The sequence below is a fragment of the Oncorhynchus mykiss genome, chromosome 6, assembly GCF_013265735.2.
Source record: "Oncorhynchus mykiss isolate Arlee chromosome 6, USDA_OmykA_1.1, whole genome shotgun sequence".
Lineage (NCBI taxonomy): Eukaryota > Metazoa > Chordata > Actinopteri > Salmoniformes > Salmonidae > Oncorhynchus > Oncorhynchus mykiss.
The window spans coordinates 27,687,091-27,712,141 of NC_048570.1; the positions used below are offsets into that span (position 1 = coordinate 27,687,091).

General features: G+C 41.2%; 1 protein-coding gene across 2 annotated transcripts in view; it reads right to left on the minus strand.

The window, feature by feature from the left end:
- Positions 1-18,620, minus strand: part of LOC110525648 (bone morphogenetic protein 1) — a 52,926-nt gene extending 34,306 nt beyond the window's left edge. Inside the window, exon 1 of one of the 2 annotated variants that reach the window (XM_021605968.2) lies at positions 18,262-18,620. In XM_021605968.2, coding sequence (XP_021461643.1) covers positions 18,262-18,406 — 145 coding nt within the window. In that variant the 5' untranslated portion in view covers positions 18,407-18,620. The other variant, XM_036979757.1, reaches the window with a different exon arrangement.
- Positions 18,621-25,051: the final 6,431 nt, after the last annotated feature.

The following is a 25,051-nucleotide window of genomic DNA, read 5'->3' on the forward strand; positions in this document are numbered from 1 at the left end:
CCCAATGCCACAGGGTGGTGATTGGGGACATTGCCCTGTGTAGGGTGCCGTCTTTCATGGGATGTTAAACGAGTGCCTTGACTGTCTATGGTCATTAAAGATCCCATGGCACTTATCATGAGAGTAGGGGTGTTAAGCCCGGTTAAGCCCTAAATTCCCAATCTGGCCCTCATACCATTATGGCTACCTAATCGTACCCAGCTTTCAATTGGCTAATTCATCCCCTTTTCTCTCCCCTGTAACTATTCCCCAGGTTGTTGCTGTAAATAAGAATGTGTTCTCAGTCATCAATTTACCTGTTAAAATAAGGGTAAAATAAAAGAAAAAAAGAATATGTTAGCAAAAAATGGAATACAGAGTGACATCGTCTTATCATCAAGTGAACGATAATGGCAAGTAAAAGTAATCAACATTTTTAAATTAATAGTTGGTAGACAGTTTCATTATTTTAATTAATTTTGACCTCCCCACAGTTCATTGGAAGAGGAAGTGTACATTCTAACAGTCTATTCAGTAGAAAAATATCTTGGCGGCATGGAGCAAATGTTGCTGTTGCAAATTTTCTGCAATAAAAACGAAACAAATAGACTGAGCTGAGAAAACATTTAGCAGTTTTGAAGCTAATCTCCTGCAATTCTATGTATTTTGCCATGGCTAATGCTGTGTTCCTCAGCTCAAACATTATAACAAAACTCAATGGGCTGTGCCTGAATGGCCATTAACATTTTATTTATTTTTTAAAATTCTACCTGACTGTATAGCTTATTTCATTGTTAGTTCTCAAATAACTATTGTATCTGCTTGCCCAGAGTTGGATAAACAGGAAGAGCTAGCATGCTAACTGTTCCTGTAGACTTCCAATCATTGTGGTAGTTAGCATTGGCTTGTGAAACTACCTTTAACTTCCTTCATACTGGATGCAGAGACTTAAAAATGATATCCACAATGGTATTCTGTTGCAGCTAGCAATAAACATATATATTATATACAAAAATAAAATGTTTTATCTAATAAAAAAAAATAGCCCTGCAGCGGAGTATAGTTCAGTTCATTATAGTGTAGGGCTGTGACGTTACCAGTATCGCAATATTTTTTCCATGGCAAAAATGAAAACGCGATGTAGGTCTCCTTGGTCCTGCTGTATGTAAAATAGTGTGCTAAAACTTGGAAAATAAATGTGACTCTGGATCACAACATGATGATGTTTGTTTCCAACATCATGGCTGTTTTGCTAAATAAGTTAAATCCGCTTCGTGTTTTGTTTCCGTGCCACGATACTAACGAGTATTGCGATACTGGTATCGTCCCGGCACTATTAGTGTACTTTTTAATTTGATTTATTTTTTATTTCACCTTTATTTAACCAGGCAAGCTAGTTCAGAACAAGTTCTCATTTACTACTGCGATCTGGCCAAGATAAAGCAAAGCAGTGCGACACAAACAACAACACAAAGTTACACATGGAATAAACAAGCGTACAGTCAATAACACAATAGAAAAAAAATTAGGTCTATATACAGTGTGTGCAAATGGCGTGAGGAGGTAAGGCAACAAATAGGCCATAGTAGTGAAGTATTTACAATTACAAGCAAATTAACAGTGGGGTGATGTGCACGTAGAAATACTGGTGTGCAAAACAGCAGAAAAGTCAATAAAAACAATATGGGGATGAGGTAGGTAGATTGGGTGGGCTATTTACAGATGGGCTATGTACAGCTGCAGCGATCGGTTAGCTGCTCAGATAGCTGATGTTTAAAAGTTAGTGAGGGAAATATAAGTCTCCAGCTTCAGCAATTTTTGCAATTCGTTCCAGTCATTGGCAGCAGATAACTGGAAGGAAAGGCGGCCAAAGGTAGTGTTGGCTTTGGGGATGACCAGTGAGATATACCTGCTGGAGTGCGTGCTATGGGTGGGTGTTGTTATCGTGACCAGTGAGCTGAGATAAGGCAGAGCTTTACCTAGCATAGACTTATAGATAACCTGGAGCCAGTGGGTCTGATGACGAATATGTAGCGAGGGCCAGCCGACTAGAGCATACAGGTCGCAGTGGTGGGTGGTATAAGGGGCTTTGGTGACAAAATGGATGGCACTGTGATAGACTGCATCCAATTTGCTGAGTAGAGTATTAGAAGCCATTTTGTAAATGACATCGCCGAAGTCGAGGATCGGTTAGATAGTCAGTTTTACGAGGGTATGTTTGGTGGCGTGAGTGAAGGAGGCTTTGTTGAGAAATAGGAAGCCGATTCTAGATATAATATAACCGGATTGCGCAGCAGAGAAGGTACGGTGGGATTCGAAATTATCAGTGATCTGTTTATTAACTTGGCTTTCGAAGACTTTAGAAAGACAGGGCAGGATGGATATAGATCTATAAAAGTTAGGGTCTAGAGTGTTACCCCCTTTGAAGAGGGGGATGACCGCGGCAGCTTCCCAATCTTTAGGAATCTTGGACGATACAAAAGAGAGGTTGAACAGACTGGTAATAGGGGTCGCAACAATGGCGGCAAATAATAATCGGGCAAGTATCTGCAGGGGTGCGGAGCTGTTGGCCGGGGTTGGGGTAGCCAGGAGGAAAGCATGGCCAGACAGAGAAATACTTATTGAAATTCTCGATTATCGTGGATTAACGGTGGTGACAATGTTACCTAGCCTCAGTGCAGTGGGCAGCTGGGAGGAGGTGCTCTTATTCTCCATTGACTTTACAGTATCCTAGAACGTTTTGGAGTTAGAGCTACAGGATGCAAATTTCTCTGTGAAAACGCTAGCCTTTGCTTTCCTGACTGACTGCGTGTATTGGTTCTTCCCTGAAAAGTTGCATATCGCGGGGACTATTCGATGCTAGTGCAGTCCGCCACAGGATGTTTTTGTGCTGGTCGAGGGCAGTCAGGTCTGGAGTGAACCAAGGGCTATATTTGTTCTTAGTTCTACATTTTTTGAAAGGGGCATGCTTATTTAAGATGGTGAGGAAAGCACTTTTAAAGAACGACCAGGCATCCTCGACTGACGGGATGAAGTCAATATCCTTCCAGGATACCCGGGCCAGGTCGATTAGAAAGGCCTGTTCTCTGAAGTGTTTTAGGGAGCGTTTGACAGTGATAAGGGGTGGTCGTTCGACCGCGGACCCATAGCGGATGCAGGCAACGAGGCAGTGATTGCTGAGATCCTGATTGAAAACAGCAGAGGAATATTTGGAGGGCAAGTTGGTCAGGATAATATCTATGAGGGTGCCCATGTTTATGGATTTAGGGTTGTACCTGGTGGGTTCCTTGATAATTTGTGTGAGATTGAGGGCCTCTAGCTTAGATTGTAGGACTGCCGGGGTGTTAAGCATATCCCAGTTTAGGTCACCTAACAGAACATACTCTGAAGATAGATGGGGGGCAATCAATTCACATATGGTGTCCAGGGCATAGCTGGGAGCTGAGGGGGTCTATAACAGGCGACAACAGTGAGACACTTTTTTTCTGTAGAAATTCATTTTTAAAATTAGAAACTCTAACTGTTTGGGCATAGACCCAGAAAGTATGACAGAACTTTGCAGGCCAACTCCTCCCCCTTTGGCAGTTCTATCTTGACAGAATTTGTTTTAGTTGGGTATGGAAACCTCAGAATTTTTGGTGGCCTTCCTAAACCAGGATTCAGACAAGGCAAGGACATCAGGGTTGGCGGAGTGTGCTAAAGCATTGAGCACTCAACTATAGTGTGCTCTACTGTGTACTCTATTCTACTGTACAATACATGACTGTGCTGTACTATACTATTTTTCTTTACTGTGCTCTACTTTACTGTCCAAACTTGTGAAACATAGACGTCTATGATTGGTTCAGATTTGGTCCAGACCAGACTAAATCTGAACCAATCATGGAAGTATATGTTTTGGCCAAATGAAGGCCGGTCCAGACGGCCAGGGCGGACTAACCAAATTGAAAACGACTTTTCAATGTCCATGGACTTCCGGTGTCGGACCGTGCACAGTGGGTGAGGATGTTGGTTACAGTAAATGCCTAAATCAGCGGTGGGCAACTCCAGTCCTCGAGGACATGATTGGTGTCACACTTTTTCTCCATCCCTAGCAAACACAGCTGATTAATTAAATTGCATTCTAAACTGAAGATCATGATTAAGTGATTATTGGAGTCAGTTGTGTTAGCTGGGGCTGGGGCAAATCTGTGACACCAATCAGGCCCTCGAGGACTGTAATTGCTGTCAGTAAGAGCCGGGAGATGTGACATTCATTGGAGAGAGAGAGGAGAGAGACAGGGATTGTCCAGATTTTTCACACTTGCATTGACCATCAGATGACAGAAAGAGAAAGTTTCAGCTGAACATAACAGTACGCCAGTGGAAGGGAGGACAGTAGCAGGTGACTATGGTTTGTGAGTACTGTACTGTGCTGTCCAAACTTGTGAAACCTAGACGTCTGATTGGTTCAGCCAATTCAATTGCAGAAATTCTGTTACCAATTTTTCTGAAATTCTGTTACCGATTTGGTAACAGAATGAGTTTTAATCACTTAATAATTCAGAAACTAAATTGATTTCATTAAAAACTAACAAATTGATAGTTCTAACTTTACTTGCTAGTTATGTGAACTTTTATTGTCCTCCCTCAATTAGAAAATATCTTAAAGATGTGGGTTTTTGGTAACAAGGCTATGTTTCTTAAACTTACAGAAGGTGGACAACATTTTCCTTTACTTCTACTTCATTGTGTTTTGATGTATTTCTAATACATGTATTTCTAATACATAAATATTTTTTCTGGTAGATGTTTTCTAAGACCCTATTTCCCTCTGTTTGAAAATAAATCAAAGCCTTTGCTTATTCCTAATTTTTAGGATGGAAAATGGTAGAAAAATTTATATAGGCCTTAATAATAAAATAAAATAAACAGACTCTTGGCTTCCATTTGACATGCTCCTATGAACTTCACATGTTGGTGCTCTTAGATCCTTTTACATGGAAATGACCCTTACTGACACTATTTACTGATTCTTCTCCCTGTGTGACCACCAGGACACCACATCTGGTACAGTAAAACTACAAACAACCTCTAAAAACCAACACCACTATCGCATAAAGGAAAGTAGGATCACTAGGAGACTTGGACTTCTGTAGTACTCAGTTTGCCTGAAAAAAGGGGATATTTTCCTATCAAAGACCCTGAGATGAGATGTGGAAAAGAACAGCTGGCGTGGGCTTGAAATGCATTACAATGAAATGGCAATGCCTTTCACAGTGAGGGTGTTTTGAAAACAAACATGCATTTGAATTCTAATGGCAGCCAATAGTGTATTGCGTTAAGATGATTACCATCTGATGACAGGGTAAGTATCACTTTTCAGGTTTCATTCTGTGAATGCCAACCCTATCTGACTTCACACATGTTGGCTACAGTGTGGCAGCAGGGTGATACCCTACACTCATGGCACATTTCCACACAGGATTTACCCAAAAGGCACAGACTTTTCTGTTTCCATCTATGCGGCCCGGCACCCGTGTCTCAATGGGCCATGGCTCCGGCAGACCTGCTCTCACTTGGGGCCAAAGCAAGGCCACTGGTACTTTTCAGATTTCGTTTACATAACAATGGCTAACTGTGAACTTTAACACCACAACGCAACTGTTTTGATTATGCAGAGGTTGTCGATTCTCATCTTGTCCTCACTGTTAGTCCTAGCTATGGAAACACCATTTTTCTAATATTGTTACACTTAGTATACACTAGGGTAACACTGGTTGTCGAGTCAAAAATGAGGCATCATTGTGCCTTCTGTGGCTGTATCTTTAAAATTCCTGAGAGAAAAATACAAACAAAACATCCATTCACCACGAATAGTGAGGCAAACAGTGTTACAGTCTATGAAAAGCTTATAGTAAGAGGTGATTGGTGGTATTATGGAAGGTGGGAGTCTTGTAAATATTGTGCCCCTCTCCTTCTGGAAAAACAACTCCAGCTGTTTTTCTTGAGCAAATGCTTACCTTGATACTTCCTCACACTGCAAGTTGAGCCCAAGGCAGGAGGGAAAAAAAACACAACTAAGGTGTAATTCGGAGAGATTCCAGAGAAGCCTCAGGCTAAAGCTCCAGATTCTAAGAGGGGATTACGCTCCAATAAAAGCCTAGAAGTCTCATCAGGCACCACAGCAGAGATCAGTCCAGAGTCTTATTATTGACACCATGAAGGCAGCCACACGTCCAGAGCCACACGCCCAGAGCCTGTCTCTTCTAACGTATTTCAAACTCCATCAGGCCCATTAGCAGGATCTGATTTCCCATATTTATCCATGTCTAAAATGTCATCTTAAAATCATGACTGACATAGTGTTCTCCAATAACTCCCATATCGTATAAGCCATAACATTTTCAAATAATCATTAGAGTTTTATGGGATCATCATGTAACCATTGCAACATATTATGTCTGTTATTACTCATATGCCATATCTTTGCGATGCATTTTTATGGCTAGTGAAGAGTGGTAGCTACATAAAGTACAAATCAGAGATTAGAGAATTTACTTTAGAATTGTCATAGTCATTAGTCAAGCTGAGATAGGCTTAAATAGGCATTGTGTCATGAAGAGACATCCAAGCTTCTTTAAATACATTTAAAAGGAGACTTTTAAAGAAACTACCGGTGGGGAAAACACTATTTCCAGTAATGGAGCTCAAATGAATAATTTAGACAAGACAAAATGAATGACAAATGGGACTGAACTGTAAAGAAGTTCCCTCTTTGCTTGTTTAGCTTCTCATTATTGTTGCTTAATTAGGCATGCTTTGAGTCATTTAAATGAGCACTCCCAGAGCATTTGTTATTTCTTAGCATTGACAACAAACATATTGTTCCCACTAATGCACCCAGAGTATGACCACACCATGGCACCCTAATCACCTGAAAACTACAGGAGCAAACCTGTTGATATAAACTACATTATGTGTGGGCTGGTTTGTATACGTTCCATCTTCCATGCATGGCTGCATACCCTGTAGATAACTAATTGCCTTGGGAGCTTTCTAGAAGCAGGTCCCAATAGTAACTAACTGGAGAAGTTCTACTTATTATTATTTATTTATTTTTTTAGATCAGCATTAATATTGCAGATTCCATCCATGTGATTGTCTGCATCATTTCCAAGAGTGTGCAGAGCTGTCATCAAGGCAAAGGGTGGCTACTTTGAAGAATCTAATATATATAATATATTTGTTTAACACTTTTTGGGTTATTACATGATTACATATGTGTTATATCATTGTTTTGATGTCTTTGATGTCTTCACTATTATTCTACAATGTAGAAAATAGAACAAATAAAGAAAAACCCGGGAATGAGTAGGTGTGTCCAACCCTTTGACTGGAACTGTATATATTGAGAAACAGACGCCTCACAAGTCCTCAACTGGCAGCTTCATTAAATAGTACCCGCAAAACACCAGTCTCAACGTTACCAGTGAAGAGACGACTCCGGGAAGCTGTCCTTCCAGGCAGAGTTCCTCTGTCCAGTGCCTGTGTTCTTTTGCCCATCTTAAGCTTTTCTTTTTATTGGTCAACCTGAGATATGGCCTTTTCTTCAGAACTCTTCCTAGAAGCCCAGCATCCCGGAATCGCCTCTTCACTGTTGACGTTGAGACTGGAGTTTTGCAGGTACTATTTAATGAAGTTGCCAGTTGAGGACTTGAGGCGTCTGTTTCTCAAACTAGACACTCTAATGTACTTGTCCTCTTGCTCAGTTGTGCACCGGGACCTCCCACTCCTCTTTCTATTCTGGTTAGAGCCAGTTTGCGCTGTTCTGTGAAGGGAATAGTATACAGCGTTGTACGAGATCTTCAGTTTGTTGGCAATTTCTCGCATGGAATAGCCTTCATTTTTCAGAACAAGAATAGACTGACGAATTTCAGAAGAAAGTTATTTGTTTCTTGGCCATTTTGAGCCTGTAATCGAACCCACAAATGCTTATGCTTCAGATACTCAACGAGTCTAAAGAAGGCCAGTTTTATTGCTTCTTTAAAATCAGCACAACAGTTTTAAGCTGTGATAACATTATTGCAAAAGGGTTTTCTAATGATCAATTAGCCTTTTAAAATTATAAACTTGGATTAGCTAACACAAGGTGCCATTGGAACACAGGAGTGACGGTTGCTGATAATGGGCCTCTGTACGCCTATGTAGATATTCCATTAATAAAAATCTGCCGTTTCCAGCTACAATAGTCATTAACAACATGAACAACGTCTACACTGTATTTCTGATCAATTTTATGTCATTTTAAATGGACAAATCTTTTTTGCTTTTCTTTCAAAAACAAGGACATTTCTAAGTGACCCCAAACTTTGAACGGTAACGTTAGTATATAACATTCTATTGGTTGCAAGAATGTTGTATAATAATTTAAATGCAAAAAATAAAAGTGTTGAATCCAGCGTTATTTTGTGCATTAGTTCATAATCCATGTGCCATGGAATCGGTACATCAAAAATCTCTTCCCAACTATTTTGTAATATATGGCACAGCTGTTAATTGTTTGGTCCTTAAATTAAACTGGTATACTTTAACCATTTTTCTTTAACCAATTTCGGTCTTTAATGCAGTTCTTTACTTTCTCCCCCTTTCACTTGCCTCTTCCATTTTTGCGGTAATGCTGCAATAAGCACACATTTCCATATAGTTTTGTTAGCTGCATGTATGACATAACTCCACCAGTCATATTTATGATATCATTTACAAAGACTATACCGTTTAAATGTATTTTTCTCCAAAAATAAGAGATGGAGAGTTTAGTTCTAAATCAACAAACCATATAACAGACATTAAAAAATTGGTTTACAACAACGCTGATATTTTAGATGTTTTTGTTTTGTTGACTAATATAATCACCCATCAAATTCTCTCCAAATGACAAACATCTGGCTCTTGCTGTCTAAATCACAAGTAATATTTCACTAGATCTGTTTGAGAATAACCTTACCCGCTGGGATCCCATTTTTTGAGGAGTGATTTATATTCTGTGATTTAAATATCCAGGTTTCGAACCCTTGAGTAGCACGTGAGGTCTCTTAGAGAACATGGCCTCAAGATACAAGCTCCCTCTGGGTCACACTAACAACAACTCAGGACACCTGAAATTAATTAGGGAATTATCCAACTAGACTCTTCAGATGACAAAGACATCAGAGTAGACAGCTGCCTTCCAAACATCCCCTATCACCCAGGATCCATTGTTTATTATCAAGTCAGAGACTAGCTCATAGTCAAATGCATAAGTAACGGTGGGGATGATTAAAGGCTTAGGTTGACTGCATGCATGCAATCCTCAGGGCCAGTTATCAGCTCCCAGATAAGCTGCCAATGGGCTTCACTCACCTTACGCTGGCGTGGCCAGTCTGCCCTCCACCTTCCAGCAGCTCTGGCCTGGCATGGCGTGAATGACCTACAGTACAGTCTGTGGGAACTGCCAGGGACAGTCAGAGGAGAGAGAGGGGGGGGGGGTGGGGGAGACAGGAAAACCACTTGCATAAGCGAGGGCAGGGGGTTGCTTGAGGCTGGTCTCCTCCTCACCCTCCCTATAGGCTACAGCACGTCTCTTGGTAACGCTTACAGCAGAGGAGCTCAAACGGAGGGCAAAGCCTGTTGTAGCCCACAGATTTCAAATGAAATGTCAGAATACAAATTAGAAGGATATATGATTTCAAATCCAACAGACTCAACCCTTGAAAGAAGCTCCTTGGTAGATTAAGTCATCTACCCCACAATGCAAACTCAAATGTCAAGTCAGTTTCGGCTCTCTTGAAGATCTATCATGATTTAAATACAGGTGGCATTGAGCGTGACTTGCATTTTCTATATAGAATTATAGAATGCACTCTTTTTGTTATATATAAAATGAGTGGACCTAATCTTAATAGGTTCTTACAGTAAACAAGTTGCTGGGATGCTGCCATGGTTGGAGCTCTGAACTAAGGCATTTTCTATCAGATAACTATCGGTTTAAAAATGGATTTTCTCCATTTACAATTTATATTCATCCATTTGTAATGTTAGCAATTATATTTTGCTCAAGTAAACAATTTATTAATCTTGTAAGCTTGCAAGTGCACTAACCACTGTTGACCTAAAGCTAACCTTGAAAGCAGCAGACTGCTATCAAATTGACTAAATGCAATGGTATCCTTTAGTAAAAATCGATACAGGCACTAGCGAAGGAACACAACACCACTGTCGATTGCTGACAGTGGTTGTCACCTTTTGCGAGAGAGCGTGAGTAAGTCAGTGAGCGAGTCATTGAGTGAAGAAGTTTGAGTGAGACAGCTGAAATGGGGCGGAGGCTAGAAATGGGTGGGAGTTGTACTTAACGGTCTTTTCAGAACCTGTCCTTAACATTGCCCACGGGTACATGTGAACACATTAACCCACTGTTCAAATTATGATGGGACTGGTCTACCATCACTACTAAAATATGTCAAGAAATGACTTCCTAACATTTGTTTGTTTGATTTTGGTCATTTGCTCCATCTAGACAAGTTAAAGATATCATGTTAGGTCAATGGAATAAGCAACGAGCAAAAAACTGACACCTCGGACCTTTGATCTTCAGAAAACACTGCACATTTTTGTTCATGTTGCATCCTTTATTCCAGCCCATGATGAAGACATACTTGTTTACATTTAGGAATCCCACTTGGAGCACTTGTACTGATTGATTTACTCTGCTTCCATGGGGCTCATAACCATGAGTCAGATCCCACATGTTCCTATTTGTAAGTTAAACAATTTGCCTGGACAACTGAGATGACAAATACTGATAACGTTGCTCCTCTAAACAGATCTGTGTAGATAGTAGAGGAAGCAACCTCTTGAACCCCCTGTAAAAAAACATCACGTAATCACGCCTTACTACATACAAGAAAAGTATAAACAAGCTATATGAAATTAGAGCAGTGTGTGTGTGTGATGGATTCTGTATTGCAAAACACCACTTTTATTATGTTCTGCCTCTGGTCATTTCCATGTAAGAAGACCCATGAGCACCAACATAGGAGCATGTCAAATTGGGTGTCAAATGAAAGCTAAGAGTTTATATATATATATATTTTATATAGAGTTGAAGTTGGAAGTTTACATACACCTTAGCCAAATACATTTCAACTCGGTTTTTCACAATTCCTGACATTTAATCCCTGACATTTAATCCTAGGTCAGTTAGGATCACCACTTAATTTTAATAATGTGAAATGTCAGAATAACAGTAGAGAGAATGATTTATTTCAGCTTTTATTTCTTTCATCACATTCCCAGTGGGTCAGAAGTTCACATTCACTCAATTAGTATTTGGTAGCATTGCATTTAAATTGTTTAACTTTGGTCAAACGTTTCAGGTAGCCTTCCACAAGCATCCACAATAAGTTGGGTGAATTTTGGCCCATTCCTCCTGACAGAGCTGGTGTAACTGAGTCAGGTTTGTAGGCTTCCTTGCTCGCACACAATATTTCAGTTGTGCCCACACATTTTCGATAGAATTGAGGTCAGGGCTTTGTGATGGCCACTCCAATACCTTGACTTTGCTGTCCTTAAGCCATTTTACCACAACTTAGGAAGTATGCTTGGTGTTTATGCTTGCGTACTATTGTTTGTACAGATTGTTTGTACAGATGAACGTGGTACCTTCAGGCGTTTGGAAATTGCTCCCAAGGATGAACCAGACTTGTGGAGGTCTACAATTATTTTCTGATGTCTTGGCAGATTTCTTTTGATTTTCCCATGATGTCAAGCAAAGAGGCACTGAGTGTGAAGGTTGGCCTTGAAATACATACACAGGTACACCTCCAATTGACTAAAATTATGTCAATTAGCCTATCAGAAGCTTCTAAAGCCTTGACATCATTTTCTGGAATTTTCCAAGCTGTTTAAAGGCACAGTCAACTTAATGTATGTAAACTTTGGATCCACTGGAATTGTGATAGTGAATTATAACTGAAATAAGTGAAATAATCTGTCTGTAAACAATTGTTGTAAAAATGACTTGTGTCATGCAAAGTCAATGTCCTAACTGACTTGCCAAAACTATAGTTTGTTTTAACAAGAAATTTGTGGAGTGGTTGAAAAACTAGTTTTATTGACTACAACCTAAGTGTATGTAGACTTCAACTGTATGTATGTATGTATATATATATATATATATATATTTAAATTAAGGCATATATAAATTTACACAATGTTGAACTAATATCAATATTTAGTTTAGGATAATTTTATCTGCCTTCTGTAAATTTAAGAAACATTGCCTTGTGTTTTGAAATTCATATCTTTAAGATATTTTCTAATTTCTCTTTCCCATATGAGGGAGGATAATGAAAGTTCACAGAAGTAACAAGTAAAGGTGGACCTATCAGTTAGTTTGTGTTTTCACTGATAATAATTCATAAACAAAATGTATAAGTGATTAAAACTCTAGTCTGGAACCCTCTCTCCATCTCTTTCCTTCTACCTCATCCCCATATTATTACTTACCCTCTTGCTCTTTTGCACCCAAGTATTTCTACTTGCACATCATCATCTGCACATCTATCACTCCAGTATTAATGCTAAATTGTAATTAATTTCACCTCTAGGGCCTATTTATTGCCTACCTCCCTACATTTGCACACACTGTACATAGATTTTTGTGTTATTGACTGTACGTTTGTTGTGTGTAACTCTGTTGTTGATTTTGTCACGCTGCTTTGATTGATCTTGGCCAGGTCGCAGTTGTAATGAGAACTTGTTCTCAACTGGCCTACCTGGTTAAATAAAGTAAAAAAATTAAATTGAACGCGACCTCTCCCGGCTCTTAATGACACCTACCCATGAGCCCCATCTCTTTCCTATGTAATTCTATAACCAGCATCCTCCACCAAATCAGAACCAATCATAGATGGCTATGCTTGGACAGCACAGTACAGTAAAGAAAACTAAAGTAGAGCTTATTACAATACAGTTGAGCACACTAGAGTTGAGTACACTATAATGTGCTGTACTGAATCCTATTTAGGATACATCACAATGAAGAGAATGACATGCAACAAATCCTAATAGTATTGATCAGGGACCCATGATGAATATCCGTTACCACAATTATGTTACCAAGTGTAAATCCACTTCACTTACTGTAGTTCAATAACCAAAATATATATATTTTTAAACGCAAGGTGTCATGTCATAGCTGAAACTCATTTCTGCAGACATCTTTGAAACTTAATTCGGAGCAGATATTTAGGAGTTTTGGAAAACGTGGTCACATAAAAAAACTGAGGGAAATATTACCGAAATTCTGTCCCAACTTTGCATCTGCACAGCTCTTCCAGTAAATGTGTTTTTGACAAATGTTCATTGTACATTTTTAAAAGTAGTCCTTGATCATAGAGTTATATGGTTTGTTAAACTTTGAAATCATTGGTTTTGGTTTGGCGTACATTGTAAGTGAAAAATCTTAGTCTCAGCGCAATTCCGTTATCGTGGAATTGCCCAAATAGAGTGGCTGGGATCAAGCTCAACCCAGCTTCTTCTCAGTAGAAAAACAGGACAAAGAATCCAGGCCACTGGGCTGAGGATAAATGAAGACAGAGGAGGAGAAGTAGGAGGAGGAGGACTGAACCAACAGGGACATGAAGGACTTTACACATACCCTTCATCTGCATGATGCTGTCAAGCGAGAATGAGACAGACACAAGCACCAAACAATTTAAGTACCAGGAGACATGTCTCTTGTCTGTACCCTAAATGCCTTCAGCAGATGGGGAAAATAATCTCTAGAAATTCACCAGACACTTTGGGAGACAGTGAATTCACAGCACATTGTTTATTAATTGTAGGATCAATTGTAAATTGTCACTCATATGAAAAAGATTGCAGACCCCCTGCTATATGAAGTCACCCTTGCTCGCACACACTTTTTCAGTTCTGACAACACATTTTCTATAGGATTGAGGTCAGGGCTTTTTGATGGTCACTCCAATACCGTGACTTTGTTGTCCTTAAGCCATTTTGCCACAACTTTGGAAGTATGCTTGGGGTCACTGTCCATTTGGAAGACCCATTTGCAACCAAGCATAAACTTCCTGACTGATGTCTTGAGATGTTGCTTTCCACATAATTTTCCATCCTCATGATGCCATCTATTTTGTGAAGTGCACCAGTCCCTCCCTCCTGCAGCAAAGCAGACATGATGCTGCCACCCCTGTGCTTCACGGTAGGGATGGTGTTCTTTGGCTTGCAAGCCTCCCCTTTTTTACTTCTTAACATAACGATGTTAATTATGGCCAAGCAGTTCTATTTTTATTTCATCAGACCAGAGGACATTTCTCCAAAAAGTACGATCTTTGTCCCCATGTGCAGTTGCAAACCGTAGTCTGGCTTTTTTATGGCGGTTTTGGAGCAGTGGCTTCTTCCTTGCTGAGCGGCCTTTCAGGTTATGTCGTTATAGGACTCGTTTTACTGTGGATATAGATACTTTTGTACCTGTACCTTTTTTTACATCATTTTCTGGAATTTTCCAAGCTGTTTAAAGGCACAGTCAACTTAGTGTATGTAAACTTCTGACCTACTGGAATTGAGATACAGTGATTTATAAGTGAAATAATATGTCTGTAAACAATTGTTGGAAAAAATACTTTGGAGATCTACTTTGTGCATGACACAACAAACTTGCAAAAACTATAGTAGGTTAATAAGAAATTTGTGGAGTACTTGAAAAAAATAGTTTTAATGACTCCAACCTAAGTGTATGTAAACTTCCCACTTCAACTGTAGGTACTGCCAGCTATAGCGATAAGTAAAAAATGTTTGCCCAACTAGGTAATCATTTGCATGATCTCAATTATCATTCTGTCACTGCAATGCACATTGTTATAGCCTGCAATTGTTATTGTCTTCGAAGCCAAAAACAAGACATGTCTTTTTGGAAAATGCTCTTATTCAGTTGTTTATTTTCATACCTATAGGCCTACATGAAACCAAAACTGCACTAGCCTGCTGGGTGAAAAAATGAAAATAATAAATTAGGCTTACAGCTATCACAATCTATATTTTAATAGCAATAAAACAGCTTTTGGTTTCAAAAAAGGAGGACTCCCCTCCTCCCAATTAAAATGAACCTCTGGCTATCAGATTACAACAAGGCTTACAAGACCAAGTTCAAATGCCAACATCAAATTCAAAGCAATCAGTGTAACCGATGTGAAATGGATAGCTAGTTAGCAGTGGTGCTCGCTAATAGCGTATCAATCGGCGACGTCACTCGCTTTGAAACCTTGAAGTAGTGGTTCCACTTGCTCTGCAAGGGCCGCGGCTTTTGTGGAGCGATGGGTAACGATGCTTCGTGGGTGTCAGTTGTTGATGTGTGCAGAGGGCCCCTGGTTCGAGCCCGGGTCAGGGCGAGGGGACGGACTAAAGTTATACTGTTACATTGATGCTGTTGACCCGGATCACTGGTTGCTGCGGAAAAGGAGGAAGTTAAATGAGGGGTGAGTGTAACCGATGTGAAATGGCTAGCTAGTTAGCGGTGGTGCGCGCTAATAGTATTTCAATCGGTGACGTCACTTGCTCTGAGACCTTGAAGTAGTGGTTCCCCAAGGGCCATGGCTTTTGTGGAGCGACGGGTAATGATGCTTCGTGGGTGTCAGTTGTCTGCGTGCAGAGGGTCCCTGGTTCGCACCCGGGTAGGGGCGAGGGGACGGACTAAAGTTATACTGTTACATCAGCACACTGTCTAAACAGCGTATCGGCAAAGGAAATGGCACTGTCTCTGCCCTCTGCTTTCTAAAAGTGACAGAAAAAGGCGCACAGGCTGCTCTCCAATGCTCTGCATGGTCCTAAAGCCAGCCTTTACAGGTAAACATGATTTTAGTCTACGTTTCTTGTTGTTGCCTCTGCTGGAGGGGGGTGCTGAGATTTTCCGGCACGCTAGAGACGGCTATATCGAATCGCTAATGCAGAACTGGTTAAGGCACAGTGTATAATATTGTTTTCTTTTTATTCTGATTTTTCAGGGGGTGCTGCAGCACCCTCAGCACCCCTACTTCCTGCGGCTATGCCTACAACCTAGGCTATGGGAGAATATCCATATGATAAGAGAAATACCACGTAAACAAACAACAGCCAAGATATATACACAGTACCAGTCAAAGGTTTGGACACACCTACTTATTCAAGAGTTTTTTTTTTATTTTTACTATTTTCTACATTGTAGAATAGAAGTGAAGACTTCCCAACTATGAAATAAAACATATGGAGTCATATAGTGACCAAAAATAAGTGTTACATCAAAAATTGGCATTTTATACATTCTTCAAAGTAGCCACCCTTTGAACTTGACAGCTTTGCAAACTCTTGGCATTCTCTCAACCAGCTTCACCTGGAATGCATTTCCAACAGTCTTGAAGGAGTTCCCACATATGGTGAGCACTTGTTGGCTGCTTTTTAAAATAATATATACAGTTGAATTCGGAAGTTTGCATAGACTTAGGTTGGAGTCATTAAAACTTGTTTTTCAACCACTCCACACATTTCTTGTAAGCAAACTACAGTTTTGGTAAGTCAGTTAGGACATCTACTTTGTGCATGACACAAGGAATTTTTCCAACAATTGTTTACAGGCAGATTATTTCACTGTATCACTGTATCACTGTATTGACTGTGCCTATAAAAAGCTTGGGAAATTCCAGAAAATTATATCATGGCTTTAGAAGCTTCTGATAGGCTAATTGACATCATTTGAGTCAATTGGAGGTGTACCTGTGGATGTATTTCAAGGTCTACCTTCAAACTCAGTGCCTCTTTGCTTGACATCATGGGAAAATCAAAATAAATCAGCCAAGACCTCAGGAAAAAAATTGTAGACCTCCACAAGTCTGGTTCATCCTTGGGAGAAATTTCCCTGCTAGAGCTGCCTCGGTCAACTGTAAGTGCTGTTATTGTGAAGTGGAAACGTCTAGGAGCAACAACGGCTCAGCCACGAAGTGGTTGGCTACACAAGCTCACGGAACGGGACCGCCGAGTGCTGAAACGCAAAAACATCCTCTGTCGCAACACAAACGTTCCAAACGGTCTATGGAAGCAACGTCACCACAAGAACTGCTCATCAGGAGCTTCATGAAATGGGTTTCCATGGCCGAGCAGGTTCACACAAGCCAAAGATCACTATGTGCAATGCCAAGCGTCGGCTGTAAAGCTGGCAGCCATTAGATTCATGAGCAGTGGAAACGCGTTCTCTGGAGTGATGAATCACACTTCAGCATCTGGCGGACAAATCTGTGTTTGCCAGAAGAACGCTACCTACCTTAATGCATAGTGCCAATTGTAAAGTTTGGTGGTGGAGGAGGAATAATGGTGTGGGCCTGTTTTTCATTCTAGTGTCCACATATTTTTGGTCATGTAGTGTATATTTAGAAGATCACATAGGCTCCCAATTAATGTAAACAGAATTGGGATTTAGAGTGGTCAGAACTGGAGATCATACATGAGGATAAAAAAGACCAGGTGTGGACTACATTACAGCACCCCCTCCAGCTGCTTGTTTTCAGTGGTCACATGAACAGCCGGTGAAGTATTAAATGCACGTCATTTTGCGCAATGACAAAACCAAGTGGGTAACACTGGAGCCTCATAACATACTAAATAAAATGCAGCGTTTTTCTTCACGATCAAGGCCTACTTAATAAGTGAACGTAAGATCGGTAGAAAGGATTATAATACTTTCAACTGACAGTTCAATAGGTAGTTATTTAGTGCTCTCCAATGGATCTTTATTCTTCAAAGTTAGGCTATAACTCCTTAAAATCTCTTTAAATAGGTTATTCTAAAAATGCTACACAGAACTACACAGAAAGATCATACATCAAAAATACTTTCTATAAAGACATGACACAACTTTTAAACTAATAACATGTTTGCATTATGTTCCAGTTAAAATTCAAAACTTTTTTTTCTTTCATGCCTTTAACATTATACCCTGAGAAATGACATTGTCCTTATTTTATTTCAACGAGTGCCAGCTTTCCACCACTAGCTATGTCAACAGTATGTTATGTTCAACGCGTGAATCAGCTAACCTATGACAATAGGTAAAAAATAAAGAAATGTAAAATATCCTTATACCTTTTAAAACTCGATTCACCGCTGTCATCTCCAAATGCATTTCCTTCACTGACCACAAGCTTCCAGACACACAAAAGCATTTCGTGGCATGTTTGAGGTCCACATAAACGAGGTAAATAGCGTTCAAAATCTTACCAGCTTTACAGGGATCCTTATAGTCGATAACATCTGAAGTGGCAGTAGGCTCCACATAGTAGCTTGTGTCTATTGCTTCTAAATCGATCGCAGATATCATGCAAAGGCAGGGTAGAAGAAACAAACATCTCGTTGTGAGATCCATGATTCGTGAGTGGGGTTACAGCGAAAGACGAAAAATAAGAGATAAAGAAAAAGGGACAGAAGGAGAGAGAGAAAATGGGAGGTTTTGGGGAAATTAGATCTCTCCGGAGGGCGGGTTTAAAATCAGAGCTCAGCCTCTCCACAAAGTCTTGATTATGGGGCAGTGATTCGCTCCCTAGTCGTGCTCCGGGCTAGTGCATTTGCCTGCAAACTTCGGTGATCGTGGCACATCATCACGTTGGGATCTATGGAGAGGAGCCACAGCGATGGGGCCCCGTACATACTCGTCTGTAAAATAGTTATTTATCTTAGTCTTTAATGAATTATAATCCCTAAACGTAACAAACATGATTGAATTGTGTAAACACATTTCATTTCAACAGCACAAGATCGGAATGTGCATGGTCAATACTGGAAAATTAAGAGCAACCAGTCTTATGTTTTTGTGTCCCATGTGTTCCTGTGCATATGAGAAATAAACTTGACTTGATTTGTGTAATTTGAAAGTAAGTAAATACAAAACCTATCATTACAAAGTTACAAATAACATTTTGTGTTTCATCATCCCAAATGATCACACCCCTCTGCTCCCATAGTCGATATATAGAAAGGCCAATGGAGATGGATTGACACACACGCACGCTTGCACACACACACACACACATTTATTCCTGGCTGGCATTGTCATCACTATTCTACTCAGGTGATTTATAAGTCACACAGTTCATCATGTATTTTGTCTGGTTGTAAAGAAACATTAAGCTGTTTATCAGACAGGCTTCCCCTTACCCCAGACACAAGGAAAAACCCTTCCATAGATGTGACTAAGATACCACAGCCTTATTATCACTTGATGAAATCTATAAATCAGATATCAAACTAACTATGCAATTAGAGACAAAAGGAAATGTTAATTTAGAAAAATAAAAAAAGGGAGCTATAACTCATACTGTGTATCATTAAGAACCAGAGTTAAAACAGTAATGGTTTTTACTGAGTTGAGCGCCACCTGTTGCCAACACATGGAATTATCATATTTTACTTGCAAAGAAAAACACAATTTATTTGTAATCTAAAAGTAAACACGAAGGATGACAAAGATTGATTCTTTCATTATTAACTGAATACAAATGACTCGACAGCAAACATGTAAAATATCAAACATAGGCCATTCCTACCTGTTCCTCTGATCATGATACTGCATAAAATGATCAATTGTGCAAACTCAATGTAGACAATTCAAAGTTTGCAAAAACATGTAGCTCAGTCTGCAAAGACAGTTGAGTTAGCGTTTGATTTGTCATTGCTGAGTTAGCATTTGATTTGTCAGGTGTCTCATCCCAGTGATTTAGGAGTGAACAGGATAGAGCTGTGTTGACTAATTACAAGTGGCATTTTGACACAAAGATCCTGATCAAATGTGGCCTGAATCATTTCTCAGTAATTGGGGGTCTCACTCAGTAAGCGTGGGAAGCAACCAAGCAAATTTGTCAGTTTTGGAGATGTAAAATACACTACATGGCCAAAAGTATGTGGAAACCCCTTTCAAATGAGTGGATTCGGCTATTTTAGCCACACCCGTTGCTGACAGGTGTTTAAAATCGAGCACACAGACATGCAATCTCCATAGACTATCATTGCAGTAGAATGGCCCTTACTGAAGAGCTCAGTGACTTTCAACGTGGCACCATCATAGGATGTCCTGATAGAGCTTCCCCGGTCAACTGTAAGTGATTTTATTGCGAAGTGGAAATGTCTAGAAGCAACAACGGCTCAGACGCGAAGTGGTAGGTCGCACAAGCTCATAGAACTGGACCGCCGAGTGCTGAAGAGCATACAAATCGTCTGACCTCGGTTGCAACACTCACTAAAAAATCTAATCAAATGTTAATTGATCACATACACGTTTAGCTGATGTTATTGCGGGTGTAGCGAAATGCTTGTGTTCCTAGCTCCAACAGTGCAGTAGTATCTATCCAACAATTCAAAACGATACACAAATCTAAAACCGAGTTCCAAACTGCCTCTGGAAGCAACGTCAGCACAAGAACTGTTCATCAGGAGCTTCATGAAATGGGTTTCTATGGCCAAGCAGCTGCACACAAGCCTAAGATCACCATGCACAATGCTAAGTATTGGCTGGAGTGGTGTAAAACGCACCGCCATTGGACTCTGGAGCAGTGAAAACATGTTCTCTGGAGTAATGAATCATACTTCACCATCTGGCAGTCCGACGGACGAATCTGGGTATCATCATCACTGATGCCATGAGAATGCTATCTGCCCAAATGCATAGTGACAACTGTAAAGTTTGGTGGATGAATAATGGTCAGGGGCTGTTTTTCATGGTTCAGGCTAGGCCCCTTAGTTCCAGTGAAGGGAAATCTTAACGATACAGCATACAATGACATTCTAGAAGATTCTGTGCTTCCGACTTTGTGGCAAAAGTTTGGGAAAAGCCCTCTCCTGTTTCAGCATTACAATGCCCCTGTGCACAAAGTGAGGTCCATAAAGAAATGGTTGGTCGAGATCGGTGTGGAAGAACTTGACTGGTCTGCACAGAGCCCTGATCTCAACCCCATTGACCACCTTTGGGATGAATTGGAACGTCGACTGCGAGCCAGGCCTAATTGCCAAACATCAGTGCACAACCTCACTAATGCTCTTGTGGCTGAATGGAAACAAGTTTCCCCAGCAATGTTCTGACATCTAGTGGAAAGCCTTCCCAGAAGAGTGGAGGCTGTTATAGCAGCAAAGTGGGGACCAACTCCATATTAATGCCCATGATTTTGGAATGAGATGTTCGACGAGCAGGTGTCCACATACAAAGCTTAATGTAGAAAGTGTGTTTGAGACAAACACTTGCAGCCCACATTATAGATCACTCATGTGGCATTGTGGTAGGAGTGAAACATGAATTGCCTGAAAGAATAAATATGACCATGAACTGTGGGGAAGTTAGTCCAACAGCAGTTTCTGGCTATCTTCAGGACTGGCTTACTTATCCCCTGTTTATCACAGACAAAGCTGGGCTTATATAAGAGCTAAAACATACTCTCTCCTCTATATTGTCTGACTGTTACCCATGTGTGTAATGAAGACACAGTGCAGAAGAATAACGTATGAAGATAATGATGTGCTTGTTCAATGCTTCACTACTAGCCAATGATGAGCTATTCAAACTTACATGAAAAGCTCAAAATGGTGGTGAACCTCTGTGATAACAATCACGTCCTCTCACCTCGCTCTTGTTCCATTCAAAAGTAAAATGTTTGTGATCTGAAAATACACATTTACAACACAGGAGTAGTCCACCTATTAATAAATGCGAACAATGTCCCACACATATTTTTGAAACATCTTGCCAGGCCAAAAAGCTTTATATAATTCCTCCCATGAGATAGAGGTCAAATTATAAATTAATTGACCCAACTGGAGCCAAACAAAGTTACAGAACAAAGCATATAGAAAATACTTGTTAGGGCTATCCTTTTCAACGATGCTGAGGATTACAAAATGTGACAAAATACCTTCAACTCTCAACTCTCAACATCAAAAGCCCTCAACTCTCAACATATGGCAGTTGGGTTGATGGAGAGTGGCTGTAGCAGAATGGAGACTCATCCACTACACAGCTAGTCATCTCAAACCATGGGGAATGAATCCTTTACGTAATGCAGTGTTCCTCTGCTGCATTAGGGTGGGAGTAGACGTAAGGGCAGGGGGTACATAAACTAACTCATATCTACATATCTGAATAGTCAGATCATAGCCCCGTTCAGGATGATGGCATCACATTTGGCATCTGGCATGATTCAGTCATCACGATCATCATTAGGTCATCACTGAAAGAGGATATACAGTGTACAAAACATTAAGAACACCTGCTCTTTTCATGACAGACTAACCAAGTGGATCCAGGTGAAAATTATGATCCTTCTATGATGTCACTTGTTAAATCCACTTCCATCTGTGTATGAAGGGGAGGAGACACGTTAAAGAAGGATTTTTAAGCCTTGAGACATGGATTGTGTATGTGCCATTCACAGGGTGATGGGCAAGACAAAATATTTAAGTGCCTTTGAACAGTAGTAGGTACCATGGTAGTAGGTACCAGCTGCACCGTTTTGCGTGTGTCAAGAATCAAATCAAAGTTTATTTGTCACGAGCAGCAGCATGATAAAATAGGGGTGGGACGTCGACTGCGAGCCAGGAGGCACACAATGCAAATAGTCCGGGTAACCATTTGGTTACCTGTTCAGGAGACCTATGGCTTGGGGGTAAAAACTGTCGAGAAGCCTTTTCGTCTTAGACTTGGCACTCCGGTACCGCTTGCCATGTGGTAGTAGAGAGAAGTCTATGACTGGGGTGGCTGGGGTCTTTGACAATTTTTAGGGCCTTCCTCTGACACCGCCTGGTGTAGAGGTCCTGGATGGCAGGCAGCTTAGCCCCAGTGATGTACTGGGCCGTACGCACTACCCTCTGAAGTGCCTTGCGGTCAGAGGGCGAGCAATTGCCGTACAAGGCAGTGATACAACCGGTCAGGATGCTCTCGATGTTGCAGCTGTAGAATCTTTTGAGGATCTCAGGACCCATGCCAAATCTTTTTAGTTTCCTGAGGGGAATAGGCTTTGTCGTGCCCTCTTCACGGCTGTCTTGGTGTGTTTGGACCAATCTAGTTTGTTGTTGATGTGGACACCAAGGAATTTGAAGCTCTCAACCTGCTCCACTACAGCCCCGTCGATGAGAATGGGGACGTGCTCGGTGCTCCTTTTCCTGTAGTTCACAATCATCTCCTTAGTCTTGGTTACGTTGAGGGATAGGTTGTTATTCTGGCACCACCCGGCCAGGTCTCTGACCTCCTCCCTAGAGACTGTCTCGTCGTTGTCGGTGATCAGGCTGTTGTGTCGTCAGCAAACTTAATGATGGTGTTGGAGTCGTGCCTGGCCATGCAGTCGTGGGTCAACAGGGAGTACAGGAGGGCATTGAGCACGAACCCCTGGGGAGCTCCAGTGTTGAGGATCAGCATGGCAGATGTGTTGCTACCTACCCTCACCACCTGGGGGCGGCCTGTCAGGAAGTCCAGGATCCAGTTACAAAGGGAGGTGTTTTGTCCCAGGTTCCTTAGCTTGGTGATGAGCTTTGAGGGTACTATGGTGTTGAACGCTGAGCTGTAGTCAATGAACAGCATTCTCATATAGGTGTTCCTTATGTCCAGGTGGGAAAGGGCAGTGTGGAGTGCAATAGAGATTGCATCATCTGATTTGTTTGGGCGGTATGCAAATTGGAGTGGGTCTAGGGTTTCTAGGATAATGGTGTTGATTTGAGCCATTACCAGCCTTTCAAAGCACTTCATGGCTACGGACGTGAGTGCTACGGGTATGTAGTCATTTAGGCAGGTTGCCTTTGTGTTCTTGGGCACAGGGACTATGGTGGTCTGCTTGAAGCATGTTGGTATTACACTCAATCAGGGACATGTTGAAAATGTCAGTGAAGACACCTGCCAGTTGGTCAGCACATGCCCGTAGCACACTTCCTGGTAATCCGCCTGGCCCCGCAGCCTTGTGTACGTTGACCTGTTTAAAGGTCTTACTCACGTCGGCTACGGAGAGCGTGATCACACAGTCGTCCGGAACAGCTGATGCTCTCATGCATGCCTCAGTGTTGCTTGCCTCGAAGCGAGCATAAGAGTGATTTAGCTCATCTGGTAGGCTCGTGTCACTGGGCAGCTCGCGGCTGTGCTTCCTTTGTAGTCTGTAATAGTTTGCAAGCCCTGCCACATCCGACAAGCGTCGGAGCCGGTGTAGTATGATTTAATCTTAGCCCTGTATTGACGCTTTGCCTGTTTGACGGTTTGTCGCAGGGCACAGCGGGATTTCTTGTAAGCTTCCGGGTTAGAGTCCCGCACCTTGAAAGCGGCAGCTCTACCCTTTAGCTCAGTGCGAATGTTGCCTGTAATCCATGGCTTCTGGTTGGGGTATGTATGTACAGTCACTGTGGGGACGACGTCCTCAATGCACAGTGACTGATGTGGTGTATTCCTCAATGTCAACGGAAGAATCCCGGAACATATTCCAGTCTGTGATAGCAAAGTAGTCCTGTAGTTTAGCATCTGCTTCATCTGACCATTTTTTAATAGACCGAGTCACTGGTGCTTCCTGCTTTAATTGTTGCTTGTAAGCAGGAATAGGAGGATAGAATTGTGGTCGGATTTACCAAATGGAGGGCGAGGGAAAGCTTTGTACGCGTCTCTGTGTGTGGAGTACAGGTGATCTAGATTTTTTTCCCTCTGGTTGCACATTTAACATGTTGATAGAGATTTGGTAGAACTGATTTAAGTTTCCCTGCATTAAAGTCTCCGGCCACCAGGAGCGCCGCCTCTGGGTGAGTGGTTTCCTGTTTGCTTATTTCCTTATACAGCTGACTGAGTGCGGTCTTAGTGCCAGCAACTGTCTGTGGTGGTAAATAAAGAGACACGAAAAGTATAGCTGAGAACTCTCTAGGCAAGTAGTGTGAGCTGCAAGTTATCACAATATACTCTACTTCAGGCGAGCAAAATCTAGAGACCTCCTTAGATTTCGTGCACCAGCTGTTTACAAATATGCACAGACCCTCCCCCCTCGTCTTACTGGAGTGTGCTGTTCTA